This window comes from Heptranchias perlo, unplaced genomic scaffold, assembly GCF_035084215.1.
Source record: "Heptranchias perlo isolate sHepPer1 unplaced genomic scaffold, sHepPer1.hap1 HAP1_SCAFFOLD_672, whole genome shotgun sequence".
Classification (NCBI taxonomy): Eukaryota; Metazoa; Chordata; class Chondrichthyes; order Hexanchiformes; family Hexanchidae; genus Heptranchias; species Heptranchias perlo.
Window position 1 is genome coordinate 82686 of NW_027139701.1, and position 24815 is coordinate 107500.

The 24815-nt window shown below is 61.3% G+C and overlaps 1 protein-coding gene across 1 annotated transcript in view; it reads left to right on the top strand.

The window, feature by feature from the left end:
• The window catches only part of LOC137318232 (myosin-10-like), a gene marked incomplete at its 3' end in the record, with an annotated part of 97089 nt that overhangs the window by 68735 nt on the left and 3539 nt on the right, over nucleotides 1-24815 (top strand). The window contains exons 10-13 of the mRNA XM_067981162.1: nucleotides 1693-1811; nucleotides 6951-7103; nucleotides 19120-19293; nucleotides 23979-24152. Of these exons, the coding sequence (XP_067837263.1) occupies nucleotides 1693-1811; nucleotides 6951-7103; nucleotides 19120-19293; nucleotides 23979-24152 (620 nt within the window). The remainder of the gene's footprint in view (nucleotides 1-1692; nucleotides 1812-6950; nucleotides 7104-19119; nucleotides 19294-23978; nucleotides 24153-24815) is intronic.

The following is a 24815-nucleotide window of genomic DNA, read 5'->3' on the forward strand; positions in this document are numbered from 1 at the left end:
GACTATCACTGTGTGTCTCTCCCCTTGTCTCACACCATTGAGTGTTGGACTATCACTGTGTCTCTCTCCCCCTGTCTCACACCATTGAGTGTTGGACTATCACTGTGTCTCTCCCCTTGTCTCACACCATTGGGTGTTGGACTATCACTGTGTCTCTCCCCTTGTCTCACACCATTGAGTGTTGGACTATCACTGTGTCTCTCCCCTTGTCTCACACCATTGGGTGTTGGACTATCACTGTGTCTCTCCCCTTGTCTCACACCATTGAGTGTTGGACTATCACTGTGTCTCTCTCCCCTGTCTCACACCATTGAGTGTTGGACTATCACTGTGTCTCTCCCCTTGTCTCACACCATTGGGTGTTGGACTATCACTGTGTCTCTCCCCTTGTCTCACACCATTGAGTGTTGGACTATCACTGTGTCTCTCTCCCCCTGTCTCACACCATTGAGTGTTGGACTATCACTGTGTCTCTCCCCCTGTCTCACACCATTGAGTGTTGGACTATCACTGTGTGTCTCTCCCCTTGTCTCACACCATTGAGTGTTGGACTATCACTGTGTCTCTCCCCTTGTCTCACACCATTGGGTGTTGGACTATCACTGTGTCTCTCCCCCTGTCTCACACCATTGAGTGTTGGACTATCACTGTGTCTCTCCCCCTGTCTCACACCATTGAGTGTTGGACTATCACTGTGTGTCTCTCCCCTTGTCTCACACCATTGAGTGTTGGACTATCACTGTGTCTCTCCCCCTGTCTCACACCATTGAGTGTTGGACTATCACTGTGTCTCTCCCCCTGTCTCACACCATTGAGTGTTGGACTATCACTGTGTGTCTCTCCCCTTGTCTCACACCATTGAGTGTTGGACTATCACTGTGTCTCTCTCCCTTGTCTCACACCATTGAGTGTTGGACTATCACTGTGTCTCTCTCCCCTTGTCTCACACCATTGAGTGTTGGACTATCACTGTGTCTCTCCCCTTGTCTCACACCATTGAGTGTTGGACTATCACTGTGTGTCTCTCCCCTTGTCTCACACCATTGAGTGTTGGACTATCACTGTGTCTCTCCCCTTGTCTCACACCATTGAGTGTTGGACTATCACTGTGTGTCTCTCCCCCTGTCTCACACCATTGAGTGTTGGACTATCACTGTGTGTCTCCCCCTGTCTCACACCATTGAGTGTTGGACTATCACTGTGTCTCTCCCCTTGTCTCACACCATTGGGTGTTGGACTATCACTGTGTCTCTCCCCTTGTCTCACACCATTGAGTGTTGGACTATCACTGTGTCTCTCTCCCCTTGTCTCACACCATTGGGTGTTGGACTATCACTGTGTCTCTCCCCCTGTCTCACACCATTGAGTGTTGGACTATCACTGTGTCTCTCCCCTTGTCTCACACCATTGAGTGTTGGACTATCACTGTGTGTCTCCCCTTGTCTCACACCATTGAGTGTTGGACTATCACTGTGTCTCTCCCCTTGTCTCACACCATTGAGTGTTGGACTATCACTGATTAGAAATCTTACCTCCGTTCCCTCTCCACGCCTCCATTGCCCAATCTCCACGTCTACGAGTGCGAGTCGCTCTGTGTGTGTGTGTGTGTGTCACCCGCTCCCCTCTCCCCCTCCTCGTTCTCACCCGTGTTCTTTTGCCCTCCTCTCCCCCCGCCCCCCCCCCCCCCTGCAGCCGCCCAGAAGCTGTGCCACCTGCTGGGCATGAATGTGACCGAGTTCACACGCGCCATCCTCTCACCACGCATCAAGGTCGGACGGGACTACGTGCAGAAGGCACAGAACAAGGAACAGGTGAGAACCAGACGGATATAATCCCCTCACCTCCCCCCCCGACGGGAGGGTGACGGACCCCCTCCACCTCCCCCCCGACGGGAGGGTGACGGACCCCCTCCACCTCCCCCCCCGACAGGAGGGTGACGGACCCCCTCCACCTCCCCCCCGACGGGAGGGTGACGGACCCCCTCCACCTCCCCCCCGACGGGAGGGTGACGGACCCCCGACACCTCCCCCCCCGACGGGAGAGTGACGGACCCCCGACACCTCCCCCCGACGGGAGGGTGACGGACCCCCGACACCTCCCCCCCGACGGGAGAGTGACGGACCCCCGACACCTCCCCCCGACGGGAGGGTGACGGACCCCCGACACCTCCCCCCCGACAGGAGGGTGACGGACCCCCTCCACCTCCCCCCCGACAGGAGGGTGACGGACCCCCTCCACCTCCCCCCCGACGGGAGGGTGACGGACCCCCTCCACCTCCCCCCCGACGGGAGAGTGACGGACCCCCGACACCTCCCCCCGACGGGAGGGTGACGGACCCCCGACACCTCCCCCCGACGGGAGGGTGACGGACCCCCTACACCTCCCCCCGACGGGAGGGTGACGGACCCCCTACACCTCCCCCCCGACGGGAGGGTGACGGACCCCCTACACCTCCCCCCCGACGGGAGGGTGACGGACCCCCTACACCTCCCCCCGACGGGAGGGTGACGGACCCCCTACACCTCTCCCCCGACGGGAGGGTGACGGACCCCCTCCACCTCCCCCCCGACGGGAGGGTGACGGACCCCCTACACCTCCCCCCCGACGGGAGGGTGACGGACCCCCTACACCTCCCCCCGACGGGAGGGTGACGGACCCCCTCCACCTCCCCCCCGACGGGAGGGTGACGGACCCCCTACACCTCCCCCCGACGGGAGGGTGACGGACCCCCGACACCTCCCCCCCGACAGGAGGGTGACGGACCCCCGACACCTCCCCCCCAACGGGAGAGTGATGGACCCCCGACACCTCCCCCCCGACAGGAGGGTGACGGACCCCCGACACCTCCCCCCCGACGGGAGGGTGACGGACCCCCGACACCTCCCCCCGACGGGAGGGTGACGGACCCCCTACACCTCCCCCCGACGGGAGGGTGACGGACCCCCTCCACCTCCCCCCCGACGGGAGGGTGACGGACCCCCTCCACCTCCCCCCCCGACGGGAGGGTGACGCACCCCCTCCACCTCCCCCCCCCGACGGGAGGGTGACGGACCCCCTCCACCTCCCCCCCCGACGGGGAGGGTGACGCACCCCCTCCACCTCCCCCCCCGACGGGAGGGTGACGGACCCCCTCCACCTCCCCCCGACAGGAGGGTGACGGACCCCCGACACCTCCCCCCCCGACGGGAGGGTGACGGACCCCCTCCACCTCCCCCCGACAGGAGGGTGACGGACCCCCTACACCTCCCCCCCGACAGGAGGGTGACGGACCCCCTACACCTCCCCCCGACGGGAGGGTGACGGACCCCCTACACCTCCCCCCGACGGGAGGGTGACGGACCCCCTCCACCTCCCCCCCGACGGGAGAGTGACGGACCCCCGACACCTCCCCCCGACGGGAGGGTGACGGACCCCCGACACCTCCCCCCGACGGGAGGGTGACGGACCCCCTACACCTCCCCCCGACGGGAGGGTGACGGACCCCCTACACCTCCCCCCCGACGGGAGGGTGACGGACCCCCTACACCTCCCCCCCGACGGGAGGGTGACGGACCCCCTACACCTCCCCCCCGACGGGAGGGTGACGGACCCCCTACACCTCTCCCCCGACGGGAGGGTGACGGACCCCCTCCACCTCCCCCCCCGACGGGAGGGTGACGGACCCCCTACACCTCCCCCCCGACGGGAGGGTGACGGACCCCCTACACCTCCCCCCCGACGGGAGGGTGACGGACCCCCTCCACCTCCCCCCCGACGGGAGGGTGACGGACCCCCTACACCTCCCCCCGACGGGAGGGTGACGGACCCCCGACACCTCCCCCCCGACAGGAGGGTGACGGACCCCCGACACCTCCCCCCCAACGGGAGAGTGATGGACCCCCGACACCTCCCCCCCGACAGGAGGGTGACGGACCCCCGACACCTCCCCCCCGACGGGAGGGTGACGGACCCCCGACACCTCCCCCCGACGGGAGGGTGACGGACCCCCTACACCTCCCCCCGACGGGAGGGTGACGGACCCCCTCCACCTCCCCCCGACGGGAGGGTGACGGACCCCCGACACCTCCCCCCCCGACAGGAGGGTGACGGACCCCCGACACCTCCCCCCCAACGGGAGAGTGATGGACCCCCGACACCTCCCCCCCGACAGGAGGGTGACGGACCCCCGACACCTCCCCCCCGACGGGAGGGTGACGGACCCCCGACACCTCCCCCCGACGGGAGGGTGACGGACCCCCTACACCTCCCCCCGACGGGAGGGTGACGGACCCCCTCCACCTCCCCCCGACGGGAGAGTGACGGACCCCATCCACCTCCCCCCGACGGGAGGGTGACGGACCCCCTACACCTCCCCCCGACAGGAGGGTGACGGACCCCCGACACCTCCCCCCCAACGGGAGAGTGATGGACCCCTGACACCTCCCCCCCGACAGGAGGGTGACGGACCCCCGACACCTCTCCCCCGACGGGAGGGTGACGGACCCCCGACACCTCACCCCGACGGGAGGGTGACGGACCCCCTCCACCTCCCCCCGACGGGAGGGTGACGGACCCCCTCCACCTCCCCCCGACGGGAGGGTGACGGACCCCCTACACCTCCCCCCGACGGGAGAGTGACGGACCCCCTCCACCTCCCCCCGACGGGAGGGTGACGGACCCCCTCCACCTCCCCCCGACGGGAGGGTGACGGACCCCCTCCACCTCCCCCCGACGGGAGGGTGACGGACCCCCGACACCTCCCCCCGACGGGAGGGTGACGGACCCCCTACACCTCCCCCCGACGGGAGGGTGACGGACCCCCTACACCTCCCCCCCCGACGGGAGAGTGACGGACACCCTCCACCTCCCCCCCGACGGGAGGGTGACGGACCCCCTACACCTCCCCCCCGACGGGAGGGTGACGGACCCCCTACACCTCCCCCCCGACGGGAGGGTGACGGACCCCCGACACCTCCCCCCGACGGGAGGGTGACGGACCCCCTACACCTCCCCCCGACGGGAGGGTGACGGACCCCCGACACCTCCCCCCGACGGGAGGGTGACGGACCCCCGACACCTCCCCCCGACGGGAGGGTGACGGACCCCGACACCTCCCCCCCGACGGGAGAGTGACGGACCCCCGACACCTCCCCCCGACGGGAGGGTGACGGACCCCCTCCACCTCCCCCCCGACGGGAGGGTGACGGACCCCCGACACCTCCCCCCGACGGGAGGGTGACGGACCCCCGACACCTCCCCCCGACGGGAGGGTGACGGACCCCCGACACCTCCCCCCGACGGGAGGGTGACGGACCCCCTCCACCTCCCCCCCGACGGGAGGGTGACGGACCCCCGACACCTCCCCCCGACGGGAGGGTGACGGACCCCCGACACCTCCCCCCGACGGGAGGGTGACGGACCCCCGACGCCTCCCCCCGACGGGAGGGTGACGGACCCCCGACGCCTCCCCCCGACGGGAGGGTGACGGACCCCCGACGGGAGAGTGACGGACCCCCGACACCTCCCCCCGACGGGAGGGTGACAGACCCCCTACACCTCCCCCCGACGGGAGGGTGACGGACCCCCGACACCTCCCCCCGACGGGAGGGTGACGGACCCCCTACACCTCCCCCCGACGGGAGAGTGACGGACCCCCGACACCTCCCCCCCGACGGGAGAGTGACGGACCCCCGACACCTCCCCCCCTCCACCTCCCCTTTATGTGTTTCGGCGGCTCCTGCTGTGCAGAACGTCACCACCATCTGCTGGCCACGGCGCGGTACTGCGAGGGGAATCCAGTGGTCCACTGGTTTCCAGAGGGGGCACTGGCTGGATCTCAGCGCTCTGTGTCGGCCGTGGCTTAGTGGGTAGCACACTCTCTCCCCTCTGAGTCAGGAACTCGTGGGCTCGAGTCCTCGAGTATATCCATCTACCTCCGACAGTGCAGCACTCCCTCAGTACTGGGACCGGGGAGTGTGGGCCTGGATTATGGGGCTCGAGTCCTAGAGTATATCCATCTACCTCCGACAGTGCAGCACTCCCTCAGTACTGGCACCGGGGAGTGTGGGCCTGGATTATGGGGCTCGAGTCCTAGAGTATATCCATCTCCCTCCGACAGTGCAGCACTCCCTCAGTACCGGCACCGGGGAGCGTGGGCCTGGATTATGGGGCTCGAGTCCTAGAGTATATCCATCTCCCTCCGACAGTGCAGCACTCCCTCAGTACTGGCACCGGGGAGTGTGGGCCTGGATTATGGGGCTCGAGTCCTAGAGTATATCCATCTCCCTCCGACAGTGCAGCACTCCCTCAGTACTGGGACCGGGGAGTGTGGGCCTGGATTATGGGGCTCGAGTCCTAGAGTATATCCATCTACCTCCGACAGTGCGGCACTCCCTCAGTACTGGCACCGGGGAGTGTGGGCCTGGATTATGGGGCTCGAGTCCTAGAGTATATCCATCTACCTCCGACAGTGCAGCACTCCCTCAGTACTGGCACCGGGGAGTGTGGGCCTGGATTATGGGGCTCGAGTCCTAGAGTATATCCATCTACCTCCGACAGTGCGGCACTCCCTCAGTACTGGCACCGGGGAGGTGTGGGCCTGGATTATGGGGCTCGAGTCCTAGAGTATATCCATCTCCCTCCGACAGTGCAGCACTCCCTCAGTACTGGGACCGGGGAGTGTGGGCTTGGATTATGGGACTCAAGACAGGAGACGGGAGGGGGGGAGCGGAGACGGGAGGGGGGGAGCGGAGACGGGAGGGGGGGGAGCGGAGACGGGAGGGGGGGAGCGGAGACGGGAGGGGGGGAGCGGAGACGGGAGGGGGGGAGCGGAGACGGGAGGGGGGAGAGGAGATAATGTCGCCATGTTGCCACAGGGCAGCGCGATTCCCCGACTCAAATGCGATTTGACTCTGACTGACCATCCCATTTCCCCTTCTTTCTCCCTGCCTCCCCCCCCTTACCACACACAGGCAGACTTTGCCATCGAGGCCCTGGCCAAGGCTTCTTATGAGCGCCTCTTCCGCTGGCTGGTTCACCGCATCAACAAAGCTCTGGACAGGACCAAGAGGCAGGGGGCTTCGTTCATCGGAATCCTGGACATCGCTGGCTTTGAGATCTTTCTGGTGGGCCGGTGTACTGATAAAGGGCACAGAGAGGGAGAGGATTGGACCCGGTGGGGTGTGAAAGGGGAGGGGGGGAGAGTGGATTGGACTGGGTGGGATATTAAAGGGGAGGGGGGAGAGTGGATTAGACTGGGTGGGGTGTTAAAGGGGAGGGGGGAGAGTGGATTGGACTGGGTGGGATATTAAAGGGGAGGGGGGAGAGTGGATTAGACTGGGTGGGGTGTTAAAGGGGAGGGGGAGAGTGGATTAGACTGGGTGGGGTGTTAAAGGGGAGGGGGGAGAGTGGATTGGACTGGGTGGGATATTAAAGGGGAGGGGGGAGAGTGGATTAGTCTGGGTGGGTTGTTAAAGGGGAGGGGGAGAGTGGATTGGACTGGGTGGGATATTAAAGGGGAGGGGGGAGAGTGGATTAGACTGGGTGGGGTGTTAAAGGGGAGGGGGGAGAGTGGATTGGACTGGGTGGGATATTAAAGGGGAGGGGGGAGAGTGGATTAGACTGGGTGGGGTGTTAAAGGGGAGGGGGAGAGTGGATTAGACTGGGTGGGGTGTTAAAGGGGAGGGGGGAGAGTGGATGAGACTGGGTGGGGTGTTAAAGGGGAGGGGGGAGAGTGGATTAGACTGGGTGGGGTGTTAAAGGGGAGGGGGGAGAGTGGATTGGACTGGGTGGGGTGTTAAAGGGGAGGGGGGAGAGTGGATTAGACTGGGTGGGGTGTTAAAGGGGAGGGGGGAGAGTGGATTGGACCCGGTGGGGTGTTAAAGGGGAGGGGGGAGAGTGGATTTGACTGGGTGGGATATTAAAGGGGAGGGGGGAGAGTGGATTAGACTGGGTGGGATGTTAAAGGGGAGGGGGAGAGTGGATTAGACTGGGTGGGGTGTTAAAGGGGAGGGGGGAGAGTGGATTAGACTGGGTGGGGTGTTAAAGGGGAGGGGGGAGAGTGGATTAGACTGGGTGGGATGTTAAAGGGGAGGGGGGAGAGTGGATTAGACTGGGTGGGATGTTAAAGGGGAGGGGGGAGAGTGGATTAGACTGGGTGGGATGTTAAAGGGGAGGGGGGAGAGTGGATTAGACTGGGTGGGGTGTTAAAGGGGAGGGGGGAGAGTGGATTAGACTGGGTGGGGTGTTAAAGAGGAGGGGGGAGAGTGGATTAGACTGGGTGGGGTGTTAAAGGGGAGGGGGGAGAGTGGATTAGACTGGGTGGGATGTTAAAGGGGAGGGGGGAGAGTGGATTAGACTGGGTGGGGTGTTAAAGGGGAGGGGGGAGAGTGGATTAGACTGGGTGGGATATTAAAGGGGAGGGGGGAGAGTGGATTAGACTGGTTGGGGTGTTAAAGGGGAGGGGGGAGAGTGGATTAGACTGGGTGGGATATTAAAGGGGAGGGGGAGAGTGGATTAGACTGGTTGGGGTGTTAAAGGGGAGGGGGAGAGTGGATTAGACTGGGTGGGGTGTTAAAGGGGAGGGGGAGAGTGGATTAGACTGGGTGGGGTGTGAAAGGGGAGGGGGGAGAGTGGATTAGACTGGGTGGGATATTAAAGGGGAGGGGGAGAGTGGATTAGACTGGGTGGGGTGTTAAAGGGGAGGGGGAGAGTGGATTAGACTGGGTGGGGTGTTAAAGGGGAGGGGGAGAGTGGATTAGACTGGGTGGGGTGTTAAAGGGGAGGGGGAGAGTGGATTAGACTGGGTGGGGTGTTAAAGGGGAGGGGGGAGAGTGGATTAGACTGGGTGGGGTGTGAAAGGGGAGGGGGGAGAGTGGATTAGACTGGGTGGGATGTTAAAGGGGAGGGGGGAGAGTGGATTAGACTGGGTGGGGTGTGAAAGGGGAGGGGGGAGAGTGGATTAGACTGGGTGGGATGTTAAAGGGGAGGGGGGAGAGTGGATTAGACTGGGTGGGATGTGAAAGGGGAGGGGGGAGAGTGGATTAGACTGGGTGGGATATTAAAGGGGAGGGGGGAGAGTGGATTAGACTGGGTGGGATATTAAAGGGGAGGGGGGAGAGTGGATTAGACTGGGTGGGATGTTAAAGGGGAGGGGGGAGAGTGGATTAGACTGGGTGGGGTGTTAAAGGGGAGGGGGGAGAGTGGATTAGACTGGGTGGGGTGTTAAAGGGGAGGGGGGAGAGTGGATTAGACTGGGTGGGGTGTTAAAGGGGAGGGGGGAGAGTGGATTAGACTGGGTGGGATATTAAAGGGTACGGGGAGTGAGGGGAGAGTGGGATTAGACTGGGTGGGATATTAAAGGGTACGGGGAGTGAGGGGAGAGTGGGATTAGACTGGGTGGGATATTAAAGGGTACGGGGAGTGAGGGGAGAGTGGGATTAGACTGGGTGGGATATTAAAGGGTACGGGGAGTGAGGGGAGAGTGGGATTAGACTGGGTGGGATATTAAAGGGTACGGGGAGTGAGGGGGAGAGTGGGATTAGACTGGGTGGGATATTAAAGGGTACGGGGAGTGAGGGGGAGAGTGGGATTAGACTGGGCGGGATATTAAAGGGTACGGGGAGTGAGGGGAGAGTGGGATTAGACTGGGCGGGATATTAAAGGGTACGGGGAGTGAGGGGAGAGTGGGATTAGACTGGGCGGGATATTAAAGGGTACGGGGAGTGAGGGGAGAGTGGGATTAGACTGGGTGTGATATTAAAGGGTACGGGGAGTGAGGAGAGAGTGGGATTAGACTGGGTGGGATATTAAAGGGTGCGGGGAGTGAGGGGAGAGTGGATTAGACTGGGTGGGATATTAAAGGGTACGGGGAGTGAGGGGGAGAGTGGGATTAGACTGGGTGTGATATTAAAGGGTACGGGGAGTGAGGAGAGAGTGGGATTAGACTGGGTGGGATATTAAAGGGTGCGGGGAGTGAGGGGAGAGTGGATTAGACTGGGTGGGATATTAAAGGGTACGGGGAGTGAGGGGGAGAGTGGGATTAGACTGGGTGGGATATTAAAGGGTACGGGGAGTGAGGGGGAGAGTGGGATTAGACTGGGTGGGATATTAAAGGGTACGGGGAGTGAGGGCGAGAGTGGGATTAGACTGGGTGGGATATTAAAGGGTACGGGGAGTGAGGGGAGAGTGGGTTTAGACTGGGTGGGATATTAAAGGGTACGGGGAGTGAGGGGAGAGTGAGATTAGACTGGGTGGGATATTAAAGGGTACGGGGAGTGAGGGGGAGAGTGGATTAGACTGGGTGGGATATTAAAGGGTACGGGGAGTGAGGGGAGAGTGGGATTAGACTGGGTGGGATATTAAAGGGTACGGGGAGTGAGGGGAGAGTGGGATTAGACTGGGTGGGATATTAAAGGGTACGGGGAGTGAGGGGGAGAGTGGGATTAGACCGGGTGGGATATTAAAGGGTACGGGGAGTGAAGGGAGAGTGGGATTAGACTGGGTGGGATATTAAAGGGTACGGGGAGTGAGGGGGATAGTGGGATTAGACTGGGTGGGATATTAAAGGGTACGGGGAGTGAGGGGGATAGTGGGATTAGACTGGGTGGGATATTAAAGGGTACGGGGAGTGAGGGGAGAGTGGGATTAGACTGGGTGGGATATTAAAGGGTACGGGGAGTGAGGGGAGAGTGGGATTAGACTGGGTGGGATATTAAAGGGTACGGGGAGTGAGGGGGATAGTGGGATTAGACTGGGTGGGATATTAAAGGGTACGGGGAGTGAGGGGAGAGTGGGATTAGACTGGGTGGGATATTAAAGGGTACGGGGAGTGAGGGGAGAGTGGGATTAGACTGGGTGGGATATTAAAGGGTATGGGGAGTGAGGGGAGAGTGGGATTAGACTGGGTGGGATATTAAAGGGTACGGGGAGTGAGGGGAGAGTGGGATTAGACTGGGTGGGATATTAAAGGGTACGGGGAGTGAGGGGGAGAGTGGGATTAGACTGGGTGGGATATTAAAGGGTACGGGGAGTGAGGGGGAGAGTGGGATTAGACTGGGTGGGATATTAAAGGATACGGGGAGTGAGGGGGAGAGTGGGATTAGACTGGGTGCGATATTAAAGGGGAGGGGGGAGAGTGGATTAGACTGGGTGGGATATTAAAGGGTACGGGGAGTGAGGGGGAGAGTGAGATTAGACCGGGTGTGATATTAAAGGGTACGGGGAGTGAGGGGGAGAGTGGGATTAGACCGGGTGGGATATTAAAGGGTACGGGGAGTGAGGGGGAGAGTGGGATTAGACTGAGTGGGATATTAAAGGGTACGGGGAGTGAGGGGGAGAGTGGGATTAGACCGGGTGTGATATTAAAGGGCACAGGGAGTGAGGGGAGAGTGGGATTAGACTGGGTGGGATATTAAAGGGTACGGGGAGTGAGGGGAGAGTGGGATTAGACTGAGTGGGATATTAAAGGGTACGGGGAGTGAGGGGGAGAGTGGGATTAGACCGGGTGTGATATTAAAGGGCACAGGGAGTGAGGGGAGAGTGGGATTAGACTGGGTGGGACATTAAAGGGTACGGGGAGTGAGGGGGAGAGTGAGATTAGACCGGGTGTGATATTAAAGGGCACAGGGAGTGAGGGGAGAGTGGGATTAGACTGGGTGGGATATTAAAGGGTACGGGGAGTGAGGGGAGAGTGGGATTAGACTGGGTGGGATATTAAAGGGTACGGGGAGTGAGGAGAGAGTGGGATTAGACCGGGTGGGATATTAAAGGGTACGGGGAGTGAGGGGGAGAGTGGGATTTGACTGGGTGGGATATTAAAGGGTACGGGGAGTGAGGGGAGAGTGGGATTAGACTGGGTGGGATATTAAAGGGTACGGGGAGTGAGGGGGAGAGTGGGATTAGACTGGGTGGGATATTAAAGGGTACGGGGAGTGAGGGGGGGAGTGGGATTAGACTGGGTGGGATATTAAAGGGTACGGGGAGTGAGGGGAGAGTGGGATTAGACTGGGTGGGATATTAAAGGGTACGGGGAGTGAGGGGAGAGTGGGATTAGACTGGGTGGGATATTAAAGGGTACGGGGAGTGAGGGGGAGAGTGGGATTAGACTGGGTGGGATATTAAAGGGTACGGGGAGTGAGGGGAGAGTGGGATTAGACCGGGTGTGATATTAAAGGGCACAGGGAGTGAGGGGAGAGTGGGATTAGACTGGGTGGGATATTAAAGGGTACGGGGAGTGAGGGGGAGAGTGAGATTAGACCGGGTGTGATATTAAAGGGTACGGGGAGTGAGGGGGAGAGTGGGATTAGACTGAGTGGGATATTAAAGGGTACGGGGAGTGAGGGGAGAGTGGGATTAGACTGAGTGGGATATTAAAGGGTACGGGGAGTGAGGGGGAGAGTGGGATTAGACCGGGTGTGATATTAAAGGGCACAGGGAGTGAGGGGAGAGTGGGATTAGACTGGGTGGGACATTAAAGGGTACGGGGAGTGAGGGGGAGAGTGAGATTAGACCGGGTGTGATATTAAAGGGCACAGGGAGTGAGGGGAGAGTGGGATTAGACTGGGTGGGATATTAAAGGGTACGGGGAGTGAGGAGAGAGTGGGATTAGACCGGGTGGGATATTAAAGGGTACGGGGAGTGAGGGGGAGAGTGGGATTTGACTGGGTGGGATATTAAAGGGTACGGGGAGTGAGGGGAGAGTGGGATTAGACTGGGTGGGATATTAAAGGGTACGGGGAGTGAGGGGGAGAGTGGGATTAGACTGGGTGGGATATTAAAGGGTAATTGGAGTGAGGGGGGGAGTGGGATTAGACTGGGTGGGATATTAAAGGGTACGGGGAGTGAGGGGGAGAGTGGGATTAGACTGGGTGGGATATTAAAGGGTACGGGGAGTGAGGGGGAGAGTGGGATTAGACTGAGTGGGATATTAAAGGGTACGGGGAGTGAGGGGAGAGTGGGATTAGACTGAGTGGGATATTAAAGGGTACGGGGAGTGAGGGGGAGAGTGGGATTAGACCGGGTGTGATATTAAAGGGCACAGGGAGTGAGGGGAGAGTGGGATTAGACTGGGTGGGACATTAAAGGGTACGGGGAGTGAGGGGGAGAGTGAGATTAGACCGGGTGTGATATTAAAGGGCACAGGGAGTGAGGGGAGAGTGGGATTAGACTGGGTGGGATATTAAAGGGTACGGGGAGTGAGGAGAGAGTGGGATTAGACCGGGTGGGATATTAAAGGGTACGGGGAGTGAGGGGGAGAGTGGGATTTGACTGGGTGGGATATTAAAGGGTACGGGGAGTGAGGGGAGAGTGGGATTAGACTGGGTGGGATATTAAAGGGTACGGGGAGTGAGGGGGAGAGTGGGATTAGACTGGGTGGGATATTAAAGGGTAATTGGAGTGAGGGGGGGAGTGGGATTAGACTGGGTGGGATATTAAAGGGTACGGGGAGTGAGGGGGAGAGTGGGATTAGACTGGGTGGGATATTAAAGGGTACGGGGAGTGAGGGGAGAGTGGGATTAGACTGGGTGGGATATTAAAGGGTACGGGGAGTGAGGGGGAGAGAGGGATTAGACTGGGTGGGATATTAAAGGGTACGCGGAGTGTGGGGGAGAGTGGGATTAGACCGGGTGGGATATTAAAGGGTACGGGGAGTGAAGGGGAGAGTGGGATTAGACTGGGTGGGATATTAAAGGGTACGGGGAGTGAGGGGAGAGTGGGATTAGACTGGGTGGGATATTAAAGGGTACGGGGAGTGAGGGGAGAGTGGGATTAGACTGGGTGGGATATTAAAGGGTACGGGGAGTGAGGGGAGAGTGGGATTAGACTGGGTGGGATATTAAAGGGTACGGGGAGTGAGGGGGAGAGTGGGATTAGACTGGGTGGGATATTAAAGGGTACGGGGAGTGAGGGGAGAGTGGGATTAGACTGGGTGGGATATTAAAGGGTACAGGGAGTGAGGGGGAGAGTGGGATTAGACTGGGTGGGATATTAAAGGGTACGGGGAGTGAGGCGAGAGTGGGATTAGACTGGGTGGGATATTAAAGGGTACGGGGAGTGAGGGGGAGAGTGGGATTAGACTGGGTGGGATATTAAAGGGTACGGGGAGTGAGGGGGAGAGTGGGATTAGACTGGGTGGAATATTAAAGGGTGCGGGGAGTGAGGGGAGAGTGGGATTAGACTGGGTGGGATATTAAAGGGTACGGGGAGTGAGGGGGAGAGTGGGATTAGACTGGGTGGAATATTAAAGGGTGCGGGGAGTGAGCGGGAGAGTGGGATTAGACTGGGTGGGATATTAAAGGGTACGGGGAGTGAGGGGGAGAGTGGGATTAGACTGGGTGGGATATTAAAGGGTACGGGGAGTGAGGGGAGAGTGGGATTAGACTGGGTGGGATATTAAAGGGTACGGGGAGTGAGGGGAGAGTGGGATTAGACTGGGTGGGATATTAAAGGGTACGGGGAGTGAGGGGAGAGTGGGATTAGACTGGGTGGGATATTAAAGGGTAATTGGAGTGAGGGGGAGAGTGGGATTAGACTGGGTGGGATATTAAAGGGTACGGGGTGTGAGGGGGAGAGTGGGATTAGACTGGGTGGGATATTAAAGGGTACGGGGAGTGAGGGGGGAGAGTGGGATTAGACTGGGTGGGATATTAAAGGGTACGGGGTGTGAGGGGGAGAGTGGGATTAGACTGGGTGGGATATTAAAGGGTACGGGGAGTGAGGGGAGAGTGGGATTAGACTGGGTGGGATATTAAAGAGTACGGGGTGTGAGGGGGAGAGTGGGATTAGACTGGGTGGGATATTAAAGGGTACGGGGAGTGAGGGGGGAGTGGGATTAGACTGGGTGGGATATTAAAGGGTACGGGGAGTCAGGGGAGAGTGGGATTAGACTGGGTGGGATATTAAAGGGTACGGGGAGTGAGGGGAGAGTGGGATTAGACTGGGTGGGATATTAAAGGGTACGGGGAGTGAGGGGGAGAGTGGGATTAGACTGGGTGTGATATTAAAGGGGACGGGGAGTGAGGGGGAGAGTGGGATTAGACTGGGTGGGATATTAAAGGGTACGGGGAGTGAGGGGAGAGTGGGATTCGACTGGGTGGGACATTAAAGGGTACGGGGAGTGAGGGGAGAGTGGGATTAGACTGGGTGGGATATTAAAGGGTACGGGGAGTGAGGGGAGAGTGGGATTAGACTGGGTGGGATATTAAAGGGTACGGGGAGTGAGGGGAGAGTGGGATTAGACTGGGTGGGATATTAAAGGGTACGGGGAGTGAGGGGGAGAGTGGGATTAGACTGGGTGGGATATTAAAGGGTACGGGGAGTGAGGGGGAGAGTGGGATTAGACTGGGTGGGATATTAAAGGGTACGGGGAGTGAGGGGAGAGTGAGATTGGACTGGGTGGGATATTAAAGGGTACGGGGAGTGAGGGGAGAGTGGGATTAGACTGGGAGGGATATTAAAGGGTACGAGGAGTGAGGGGGAGTGGGATTAGACTGGGTGGGATATTAAAGGGTACGGGGAGTGAGGGGAGAGTGAGATTAGACTGGGTGGGATATTAAAGGGTACGGGGAGTGAGGGGGAGAGTGGGATTAGACTGGGTGTGATATTAAAGGGTACGGGGAGTGAGGGGGAGAGTGGGATTAGACTGGGTGTGATATTAAAGGGGACGGGGAGTGAGGGGAGAGTGGGATTAGACTGGGTGGGATATTAAAGGGTACGGGGAGTGAGGGGAGAGTGAGATTAGACTGGGTGGAATATTAAAGGGTACGGGGAGTGATGGGAGAGTGGGATTAGACTGGGTGGGATATTAAAGAGTACGGGGAGTGAGGGGAGAGTGGGATTAGACTGGGTGTGATATTAAAGGGTACGGGGAGTGAGGGGGAGAGTGGGATTAGACTGGGTGGGATATTAAAGGGTACGGGGAGTGAGGGGGGAGTGGGATTAGACCGGGTGGGATATTAAAGGGTACGGGGAGTGAGGGGAGAGTGGGATTAGACTGGGTGGGATATTAAAGGGTACTGGGAGTGAAGGGAGAGTGGGATTAGACTGGGTGGGATATTAAAGGGTACGGGGAGTGAGGGGGAGAGTGGGATTAGACTGGGTGGGATATTAAAGGGTACGGGGAGTGAGGGGGAGAGTGGGATTAGACTGGGTGGGATATTAAAGGGTATGGGGAGTGAGGGGGGGAGTGGGATTAGACTGGGTGGGATATTAAAGGGTACGGGGAGTGAGGGGGAGAGTGGGATTAGACTGGGTGGGATATTAAAGGGTACGGGGAGTGAGGGGGAGAGTGGGATTAGACTGGGTGGGATATTAAAGGGTACGGGGAGTGAGGGGGAGAGTGGGATTAGACTGGGTGGGATATTAAAGGGTACGAGGAGTGAGGGGGAGAGTGGGATTAGACTGGGTGGGATATTAAAGGGTACGGGGAGTGAGGGGGGGAGTGGGATTAGACTGGGTGTGATATTAAAGGGGACGGGGAGTGAGGGGGGAGTGGGATTAGACTGGGTGGGATATTAAAGGGTACGGGGAGTGAGGGGAGAGTGGGATTAGACTGGGTGGGATATTAAAGGGTACGGGGAGTGAGGGGAGAGTGTGATTAGACTGGGTGGGATATTAAAGGGTACGGGGAGTGAGGGGAGAGTGGGATTAGACTGGGTGGGATATTAAAGGGTACGGGGAGTGAGGGGGGAGTGGGATTAGACTGGGTGGGATATTAAAGGGTACGGGGAGTGAGGGGAGAGTGAGATTGGACTGGGTGGGATATTAAAGGGTACGGGGAGTGAGGGGGGAGTGGGATTAGACTGGGTGGGATATTAAAGGGTACGGGGAGTGAGGGGAGAGTGGGATTAGACTGGGTGGGATATTAAAGGGTACGGGGAGTGAGGGGAGAGTGGGATTAGACTGGGTGGGATATTAAAGGGTACGGGGAGTGAGGGGAGAGTGGGATTAGACTGGGTGGGATATTAAAGGGTACGGGGAGTGAGGGGAGAGTGGGATTAGACTGGGTGGGATATTAAAGGGTACGGGGAGTGAGGGGGAGAGTGGGATTAGACTGGGTGGGATATTAAAGGGTACGGGGAGTGAGGGGAGAGTGGGATTAGACTGGGTGGGATATTAAAGGGTACGGGGAGTGAGGGGAGAGTGGGATTAGACTGGGTGGGATATTAAAGGGTGCGGGGAGTGAGGGGAGAGTGGGATTAGACTGGGTGGGATATTAAAGGGTACGGGGAGTGAGGAGAGAGTGGGATTAGACTGGGTGGGATATTGAAGGGTACGGGGAGTGAGGGGGAGAGTGGGATTAGACTGGGTGGGATATTAAAGGGTACGGGGAGTGAGGGGAGAGTGGGATTAGACTGGGTGGGATATTAAAGGGTACGGGGAGTGAGGGGAGAGTGGGATTAGACTGGGTGGGATATTAAAGGCTACGGGGAGTGAGGGGGAGAGTGGGATTAGACTGGGTGGGATATTAAAGGGTACGGGGAGTGAGGGGAGAGTGGGATTAGACTGGGTGGGATATTGAAGGGTACAGGGAGTGAGGGGGAGAGTGGGATTAGACTGGGTGGGATATTAAAGGGTACGGGGCGTGAGGGGGAGAGTGGGATTAGACTGGGTGGGATATTAAAGGGTACGGGGAGTGAGGGGGGGAGTGGGATTAGACTGGGTGGGATATTAAAGGGTACGGGGTGTGAGGGGAGAGTGGGATTAGACTGGGCGGGATATTAAAGGGGACAGGGAGTGAGGGGGAGAGTGGGATTAGACTGGGTGGGATATTAAAGGGTACGGGGAGTGAGGGGAGAGTGGGATTAGACTGGGTGGGATATTAAAGGGTACGGGGAGTGAGGGGAGAGTGGGATTAGACTGGGTGGGATATTAAAGGGTGTGGGGAGTGAGGGGGAGAGTGGGATTAGACTGGGTGGGATATTAAAGGGTACGGGGAGTGAGGGGGAGAGTGGGATTAGACTGGGTGGGATATTAAAGGGTACGGGGAGTGAGGGGAGAGTGGGATTAGACTGGGTGGGATATTAAAGGGTACGGGGAGTGAGGGGGATAGTGGGATTAGACTGGGTGGGATATTAAAGGGTACGGGGAGTGAGGGGAGAGTGGGATTAGACTGGGTGGGATATTAAAGGGTATGGGGAGTGAGGGGAGAGTGGGATTAGACTGGGTGGGATATTAAAGGGTACGGGGAGTGAGGGGAGAGTGGGATTAGACTGGGTGGGATATTAAAGGGTACGGGGAGTGAGGGGAGAGTGGGATTAGACTGGGTGGGATATTAAAGGGTACGGGGAGTGAGGGGAGAGTGGGATTAGACCGGGTGGGATATTAAAGGGTACGGGGAGTGAGGGGGAGAGTGGGATTAGACTGGGTGGGATATTAAAGGGTACGGGGAGTGAGGGGAGAGTGGGATTAGACTGGGTGGGATATTAAAGGGTACGGGGAGTGAGGGGAGAGTGGGATTAGACTGGGTGGGATATTAAAGGGTGAGGGGAGAGTGGGATTAGACTGGGTGGGATATTAAAGGGTACGGGGAGTGAGGGGAGAGTGGGATTAGACTGGGTGGGATATTGAAGGGTACGGGGAGTGAGGGGGAGAGTGGGATTAGACTGGGTGGGATATTAAAGGGTGCGGGGAGTGAGGGGAGAGTGGGATTAGACTGGGTGGGATATTAAAGGGTGCGGGGAGTGAGGGGAGAGTGGGATTAGACTGGGTGGGATATTAAAGGGTACGGGGAGTGAGGGGAGAGTGGGATTAGACTGGGTGGGATATTAAAGGGTGAGGGGAGAGTGGGATTAGACTGGGTGGGATATTAAAGGGTACGGGGAGTGAGGGGAGAGTGGGATTAGACTGGGTGGGATATTGAAGGGTACGGGGAGTGAGGGGGAGAGTGGGATTAGACTGGGTGGGATATTAAAGGGTGCGGGGAGTGAGGGGAGAGTGGGATTAGACTGGGTGGGATATTAAAGGGTGCGGGGAGTGAGGGGAGAGTGGGATTAGACTGGGTGGGATATTAAAGGGTGCGGGGAGTGAGGGGAGAGTGGGATTAGACTGGGTGATACCGTCGCTCACCCTCTGCTGCCCCTGTCCTGGTTACTCCTTGCTGAGATGTGTCCCCTTCTCTTTCACCCCTCCGCACCCCCCCAGTTGAACTCGTTCGAGCAGCTCTGCATCAACTACACCAACGAGAAGCTGCAGCAGCTCTTTAACCACACGATGTTCGTGCTGGAGCAGGAGGAGTACCAGAGGGAGGGCATCGAATGGAACTTCATCGATTTCGGCCTTGACCTCCAGCCCTGCATCGACCTCATCGAGAGGCCCGTGAGTAGGCGGCCACCAGTGTGCGCTGGCCGATCCCCACTGACCCCTCCCGGCCCGAGCCCGTTTCCCCACTGACCCCTCGCTCCCGGTCCGAGTCCGATTCCCACTGACCCCTCGCTCCCGGTCCGAGTCCGATTCCCACTGACCCCTCGCTCCCGGTCCGAGTCCGATTCCCACTGACCCCTCGCTCCCGGCCCGAGTCCGTTTTCCCCACTGACCCCTCGCTCCCGGCCCGAGTCCGTTTCCCCACTGACCCCTCGCTCCCGGCCCGAGTCCGTTTCCCATTGACCCCTCGCTCCCGGCCCGAGTCCGTTTCCCCACTGACCCCTCGCTCCCGGCCCGAGCCCGTTACCCCACTGACCCCTCGCTCCCGGCCCGAGTCCAATTCCCCACTGACCCCTCGCTCCCGGCCCGAGTCCGTTTCCCCACTGACCCCTCGCTCCCGGCCCGAGCCCGTTACCCCACTGACCCCTCGCTCCCGGCCCGAGTCCGTTTTCCCCACTGACCCCTCGCTCCCGGCCCGAGTCCAATTCCCCACTGACCCCTCGCTCCCGGCCCGAGTCCGTTTCCCCACTGACCCCTCGCTCCCGGCCCGAGTCCGTTACCCCACTGACCCCTCGCTCCCGGCCCGAGTCCGTTTCCCATTGACCCCTCGCTCCCGGCCCGAGTCCGATTCCCACTGACCCCTCGCTCCCGGCCCGAGTCCGTTTCCCATTGACCCCTCGCTCCCGGCCCGAGTCCGTTTCCCCACTGACCCCTCGCTCCCGGCCCGAGTCCGATTCCCACTGACCCCTCGCTCCCGGCCCGAGTCCGTTTCCCATTGACCCCTCGCTCCCGGCCCGAGTCCGTTTCCCATTGACCCCTCGCTCCCGGCCCGAGTCCGATTCCCACTGACCCCTCGCTCCCGGTCCGAGTCCGATTCCCACTGACCCCTCGCTCCCGGCCCGAGTCCGTTTCCCCACTGACCCCTCGCTCCCGGCCCGAGTCCGTTTCCCCACTGACCCCTCGCTCCCGGCCCGAGCCCGTTTCCCCACTGACCCCTCGCTCCCGGCCCGAGTCCGTTTCCCCACTGACCCCTCGCTCCCGGCCCGAGTCCGTTTCCCCACTGACCCCTCGCTCCCGGCCCGAGTCCGTTTCCCCACTGACCCCTCGCTCCCGGCCCGAGCCCGTTTCCCCACTGACCCCTCGCCCCCGGCCCGAGTCCAATTCCCCACTGACCCCTCGCTCCCGGCCCGAGTCCGTTTCCCACTGACCCCTCGCTCCCGGCCCGAGTCCGATTCCCCACTGACCCCTCGCTCCCGGCCCGAGTCCGTTTCCCACTGACCCCTCGCTCCCGGCCCGAGTCCGATTCCCCACTGACCCCTCGCTCCCGGCCCGAGTCCGTTTCCCACTGACCGCTCGCTCCCGGCCCGAGTCCGATTCCCACTGACCCCTCGCTCCCGGCCCGAGTCCGTTTCCCACTGACCCCTCGCTCCCGGCCCAAGCCCGTTTCCCCACTGACCCCTCGCTCCCGGCCCGAGTCCGTTTCCCATTGACCCCTCGATCCCGGTGTGAGTCCGATTCCCACTGACCCCTCGCTCCCGGCCCGAGTCCGATTCCCACTGACCCCTCGCTCCCGGCCCGAGTCCGTTTCCCACTGACCCCTCGATCCCGGTGTGAGTCCGATTCCCACTGACCCCTCGCTCCCGGTCCGAGTCCGATTCCCACTGACCCCTCGCTCCCGGTCCGAGTCCGATTCCCACTGACCCCTCGCTCCCGGCCCGAGCCCGTTTCCCCACTGACCCCTCGCTCCCGGCCCGAGTCCGTTTCCCATTGACCCCTCGCTCCCGGCCCGAGTCCGATTCCCCACTGACCCCTCGCTCCCGGCCCGAGTCCGTTTCCCCACTGACCCCTCGCTCCCGGCCCGAGTCCGATTCCCCACTGACCCCTCGCTCCCGGCCCGAGTCCGATTCCCACTGACCCCTCGCTCCCGGCCCGAGTCCGATTCCCCACTGACCCCTCGCTCCCGGCCCGAGTCCGATTCCCACTGACCGCTCGCTCCCGGCCCGAGTCCGTTTCCCCACTGACCCCTCGCTCCCGGCCCGAGTCCGATTCCCCACTGACCCCTCGCTCCCGGCCCGAGTCCGATTCCCACTGACCCCTCGCTCCCGGCCCGAGTCCGATTCCCCACTGACCCCTCGCTCCCGGCCCGAGTCCGATTCCCACTGACCCCTCGCTCCCGGTCCGAGTCCGATTCCCCACTGACCCCTCGCTCCCGGTCCGAGTCCGATTCCCCACTGACCCCTCGCTCCCGGCCCGAGCCCGTTTCCCCACTGACCCCTCGCTCCCGGCCCGAGTCTGATTCCCACTGACCCCTCTCTCCTGGCCCGAGCCCGTTTCCCACTGACCCCTCGCTCCCGGCCCGAGTCCGATTCCCCACTGACCCCTCGCTCCCGGCCCGAGCCCGATTCCCACTGACCCCTCGCTCCCGGCCCGAGTCCGATTCCCACTGACCCCTCGCTCCCAGCCCGAGTCCGTTTCCCACTGACCCCTCGCTCCCGGCCCGAGCCCGTTTCCCCACTGACCCCTCGCTCCCGGTCCGAGCCCGTTTCCCCACTGACCCCTCGCTCCCGGTCCGAGTCCGATTCCCACTGACCCCTCGCTCCCGGCCCGAGTCCGATTCCCACTGACCCCTCGCTCCCGGTGTGAGACCGTTTCCCCACTGACCCCTCGCTCCCGGCCCGAGTCCGATTCCCACTGACCCCTCGCTCCCGGCCCGAGTCCGATTCCCCACTGACCCCTCGCTCCCGGCCCGAGTCCGATTCCCACTGACCCCTCGCTCCCGGCCCGAGTCCGTTTCCCACTGACCCCTCGATCCCGGTGTGAGTCCGATTCCCACTGACCCCTCGCTCCCGGCCCGAGTCCGATTCCCACTGTCCCCCTCGCTCCCGGTCCGAGTCCGATTCCCACTGTCCCCTCGCTCCCGGTCCGAGTCCGATTCCCACTGTCCCCTCGCTCCCGGTCCGAGTCCGATTCCCACTGTCCCCTCGCTCCCGGTCCGAGTCCGATTCCCACTGACCCCTCGCTCCCGGTGTGAGACCGTTTCCCCACTGACCCCTCGCTCCCGGCCCGAGTCCGTTTCCCCACTGACCCCTCGCTCCCGGCCCGAGTCCGATTCCCACTGACCCCTCGCTCCCGGCCCGAGTCCGTTTCCCACTGACCCCTCGATCCCGGTGTGAGTCCGATTCCCACTGACCCCTCGCTCCCGGTCCGAGTCCGATTCCCACTGACCCCTCGCTCCCGGTCCGAGTCCGTTTCCCCACTGACCCCTCGCTCCCGGCCCGAGTCCGTTTCCCCACTGACCCCTCGCTCCCGGCCCGAGCCCGTTACCCCACTGACCCCTCGCTCCCGGCCCGAGTCCGATTCCCCACTGACCCCTCGCTCCCGGCCCGAGTCCGATTCCCACTGACCCCTCGCTCCCGGCCCGAGCCCGTTTCCCCACTGACCCCTCGCTCCCGGCCCGAGCCCGTTTCCCCACTGACCCCTCGCTCCCGGCCCGAGTCTGATTCCCACTGACCCCTCTCTCCTGGCCCGAGTCTGATTCCCACAGACCCCTCTCTCCTGGCCCGAGCCCGTTTCCCCACTGACCCCTCGCTCCCAGCCCGAGTCCGATTCCCCACTGACCCCTCGCTCCCGGTCCGAGTCCGATTCCCACTGACCCCTCGCTCCCGGCCCGAGCCCGTTTACCCACTAACCCCTCGCTCCCGGTCCGAGCCCGTTTCCCCACTGACCCCTCGCTCCCGGCCCGAGTCCGATTCCCACTGACCCCTCGCTCTCGGCCCGAGTCCGATTCCCCACTGACCCCTCGCTCCCGGCCCGAGCCCGTTTCCCACTGACCCCTCGCTCCCGGCCCGAGTCCGATTCCCACTGACCCCTCGCTCTCGGCCCGAGTCCGATTCCCCACTGACCCCTCGCTCCCGGCCCGAGCCCGTTTCCCACTGACCCCTCGCTCCCGGCCCGAGCCCGTTTCCCCACTGACCCCTCGCTCCCGGCCTGAGTCCGATTCCCCACTGACCCCTCGCTCCCGGTCCGAGTCCGATTCCCCACTGACCCCTCGCTCCCGGCCCGAGCCCGTTTCCCACTGACCCCTCGCTCCCGGCCTGAGTCCGATTCCCCACTGACCCCTCGCTCTCGGCCCGAGTCTGATTCCCCACTGACCCCTCGCTCCCGACCCGAGTCCGATTCCCACTGACCCCTCGCTCCCGGCCTGAGTCCGATTCCCCACTGACCCCTCGCTCCCGGTCCGAGTCCGATTCCCCACTGACCCCTCGCTCCCGACCCGAGTCCGATTCCCCACTGACCCCTCGCTCCCGGTCCGAGCCCGTTTCCCCACTGACCGCTCGCTCCCAGTCCGAGTCCGTTTCCCCACTGACCCCTCGCTCCCGACCCGAGCCCGTTTCCCACTGACCCCTCGCTCCCGGTCCGAGCCTGTTTCCCCACTGACCCCTCGCTCCCGGTCCGAGTCCGTTTCCCCCACTGACCCCTCGCTCCCGGCCCGAGTCCGTTTCCCCCACTGACCCCTCGCCCCCGGCTCGGGCCCGTTAACTCTCGGAGGCCGCGAGCCGCGCACCATCAGAGCGGCCTGCCGTTCCGTCCTGGACTGACCGTGTGTAATAACCGTGCCGGTTTTTCCCCCCCTTCTCCAGGCCAACACGCCCGGAATCCTGGCCCTGCTGGATGAGGAATGCTGGTTCCCCAAAGCAACGGACAAGACATTTGTGGAGAAGCTGGTGCAGGAGCAGGGCACGCACCCCAAGTTCCAGAAGGTCCGCCAGCTGAAGGACAAGGCCGACTTCTGCATCATCCACTACGCTGGCAAGGTCAGTGGGAGCCTCGGGAGTCCAGGGGTGAGGGGGCGCTGGGGGTTGAGGGGTAAATGTTGCCACTGGGTTCCGTCTCGACCTCCCGTTTCCCCACAGATCGCCTCGATGTCCGATCGACCTCCTCCCCACGAGGTGGCGCGCGCTAGATTTGGCTCGTCTGTGAAAGATCTCTCCCCTCAGTCCCATTTCCCCATTCACCCCATCGCTCCCTGTGCCCCTTCTCTCTCTGAAAGTTCTCTCCCCTCAGTCCCATTCCCCCTTTCCCCATTCACCCCATCGCTCCCTGTGCCCCCTCTCTCTGAAAGATCTCTCCCCTCAGTCCCATTTCCCCATTCACCCCATCGCTCCCTGTGCCCCCTCTCTCTGAAAGATCTCTCCCCTCAGTCCCATTCCCCCTTTCCCCATTCACCCCATCGCCCCCTGTGCCCTCTCTCTCTGAAAGATCTCTCCCCTCAGTCCCATTCCCCCTTTCCCCATTCACCCCATCACCCCCGTGCCCTCTCTCTCTGAAAGATGTGTCCCCTCAGTCCCATTCCCCCTTTCCCCATTCACCCCATCGCCCCCTCACCCTCTCTGAAAGATCTCTCCCCTCAGTCCCATTCCCCCCTTTCCCCATTCACCCCATCGCCCCCTGTGCCCCCTCTCTCTGAAAGATCTCTC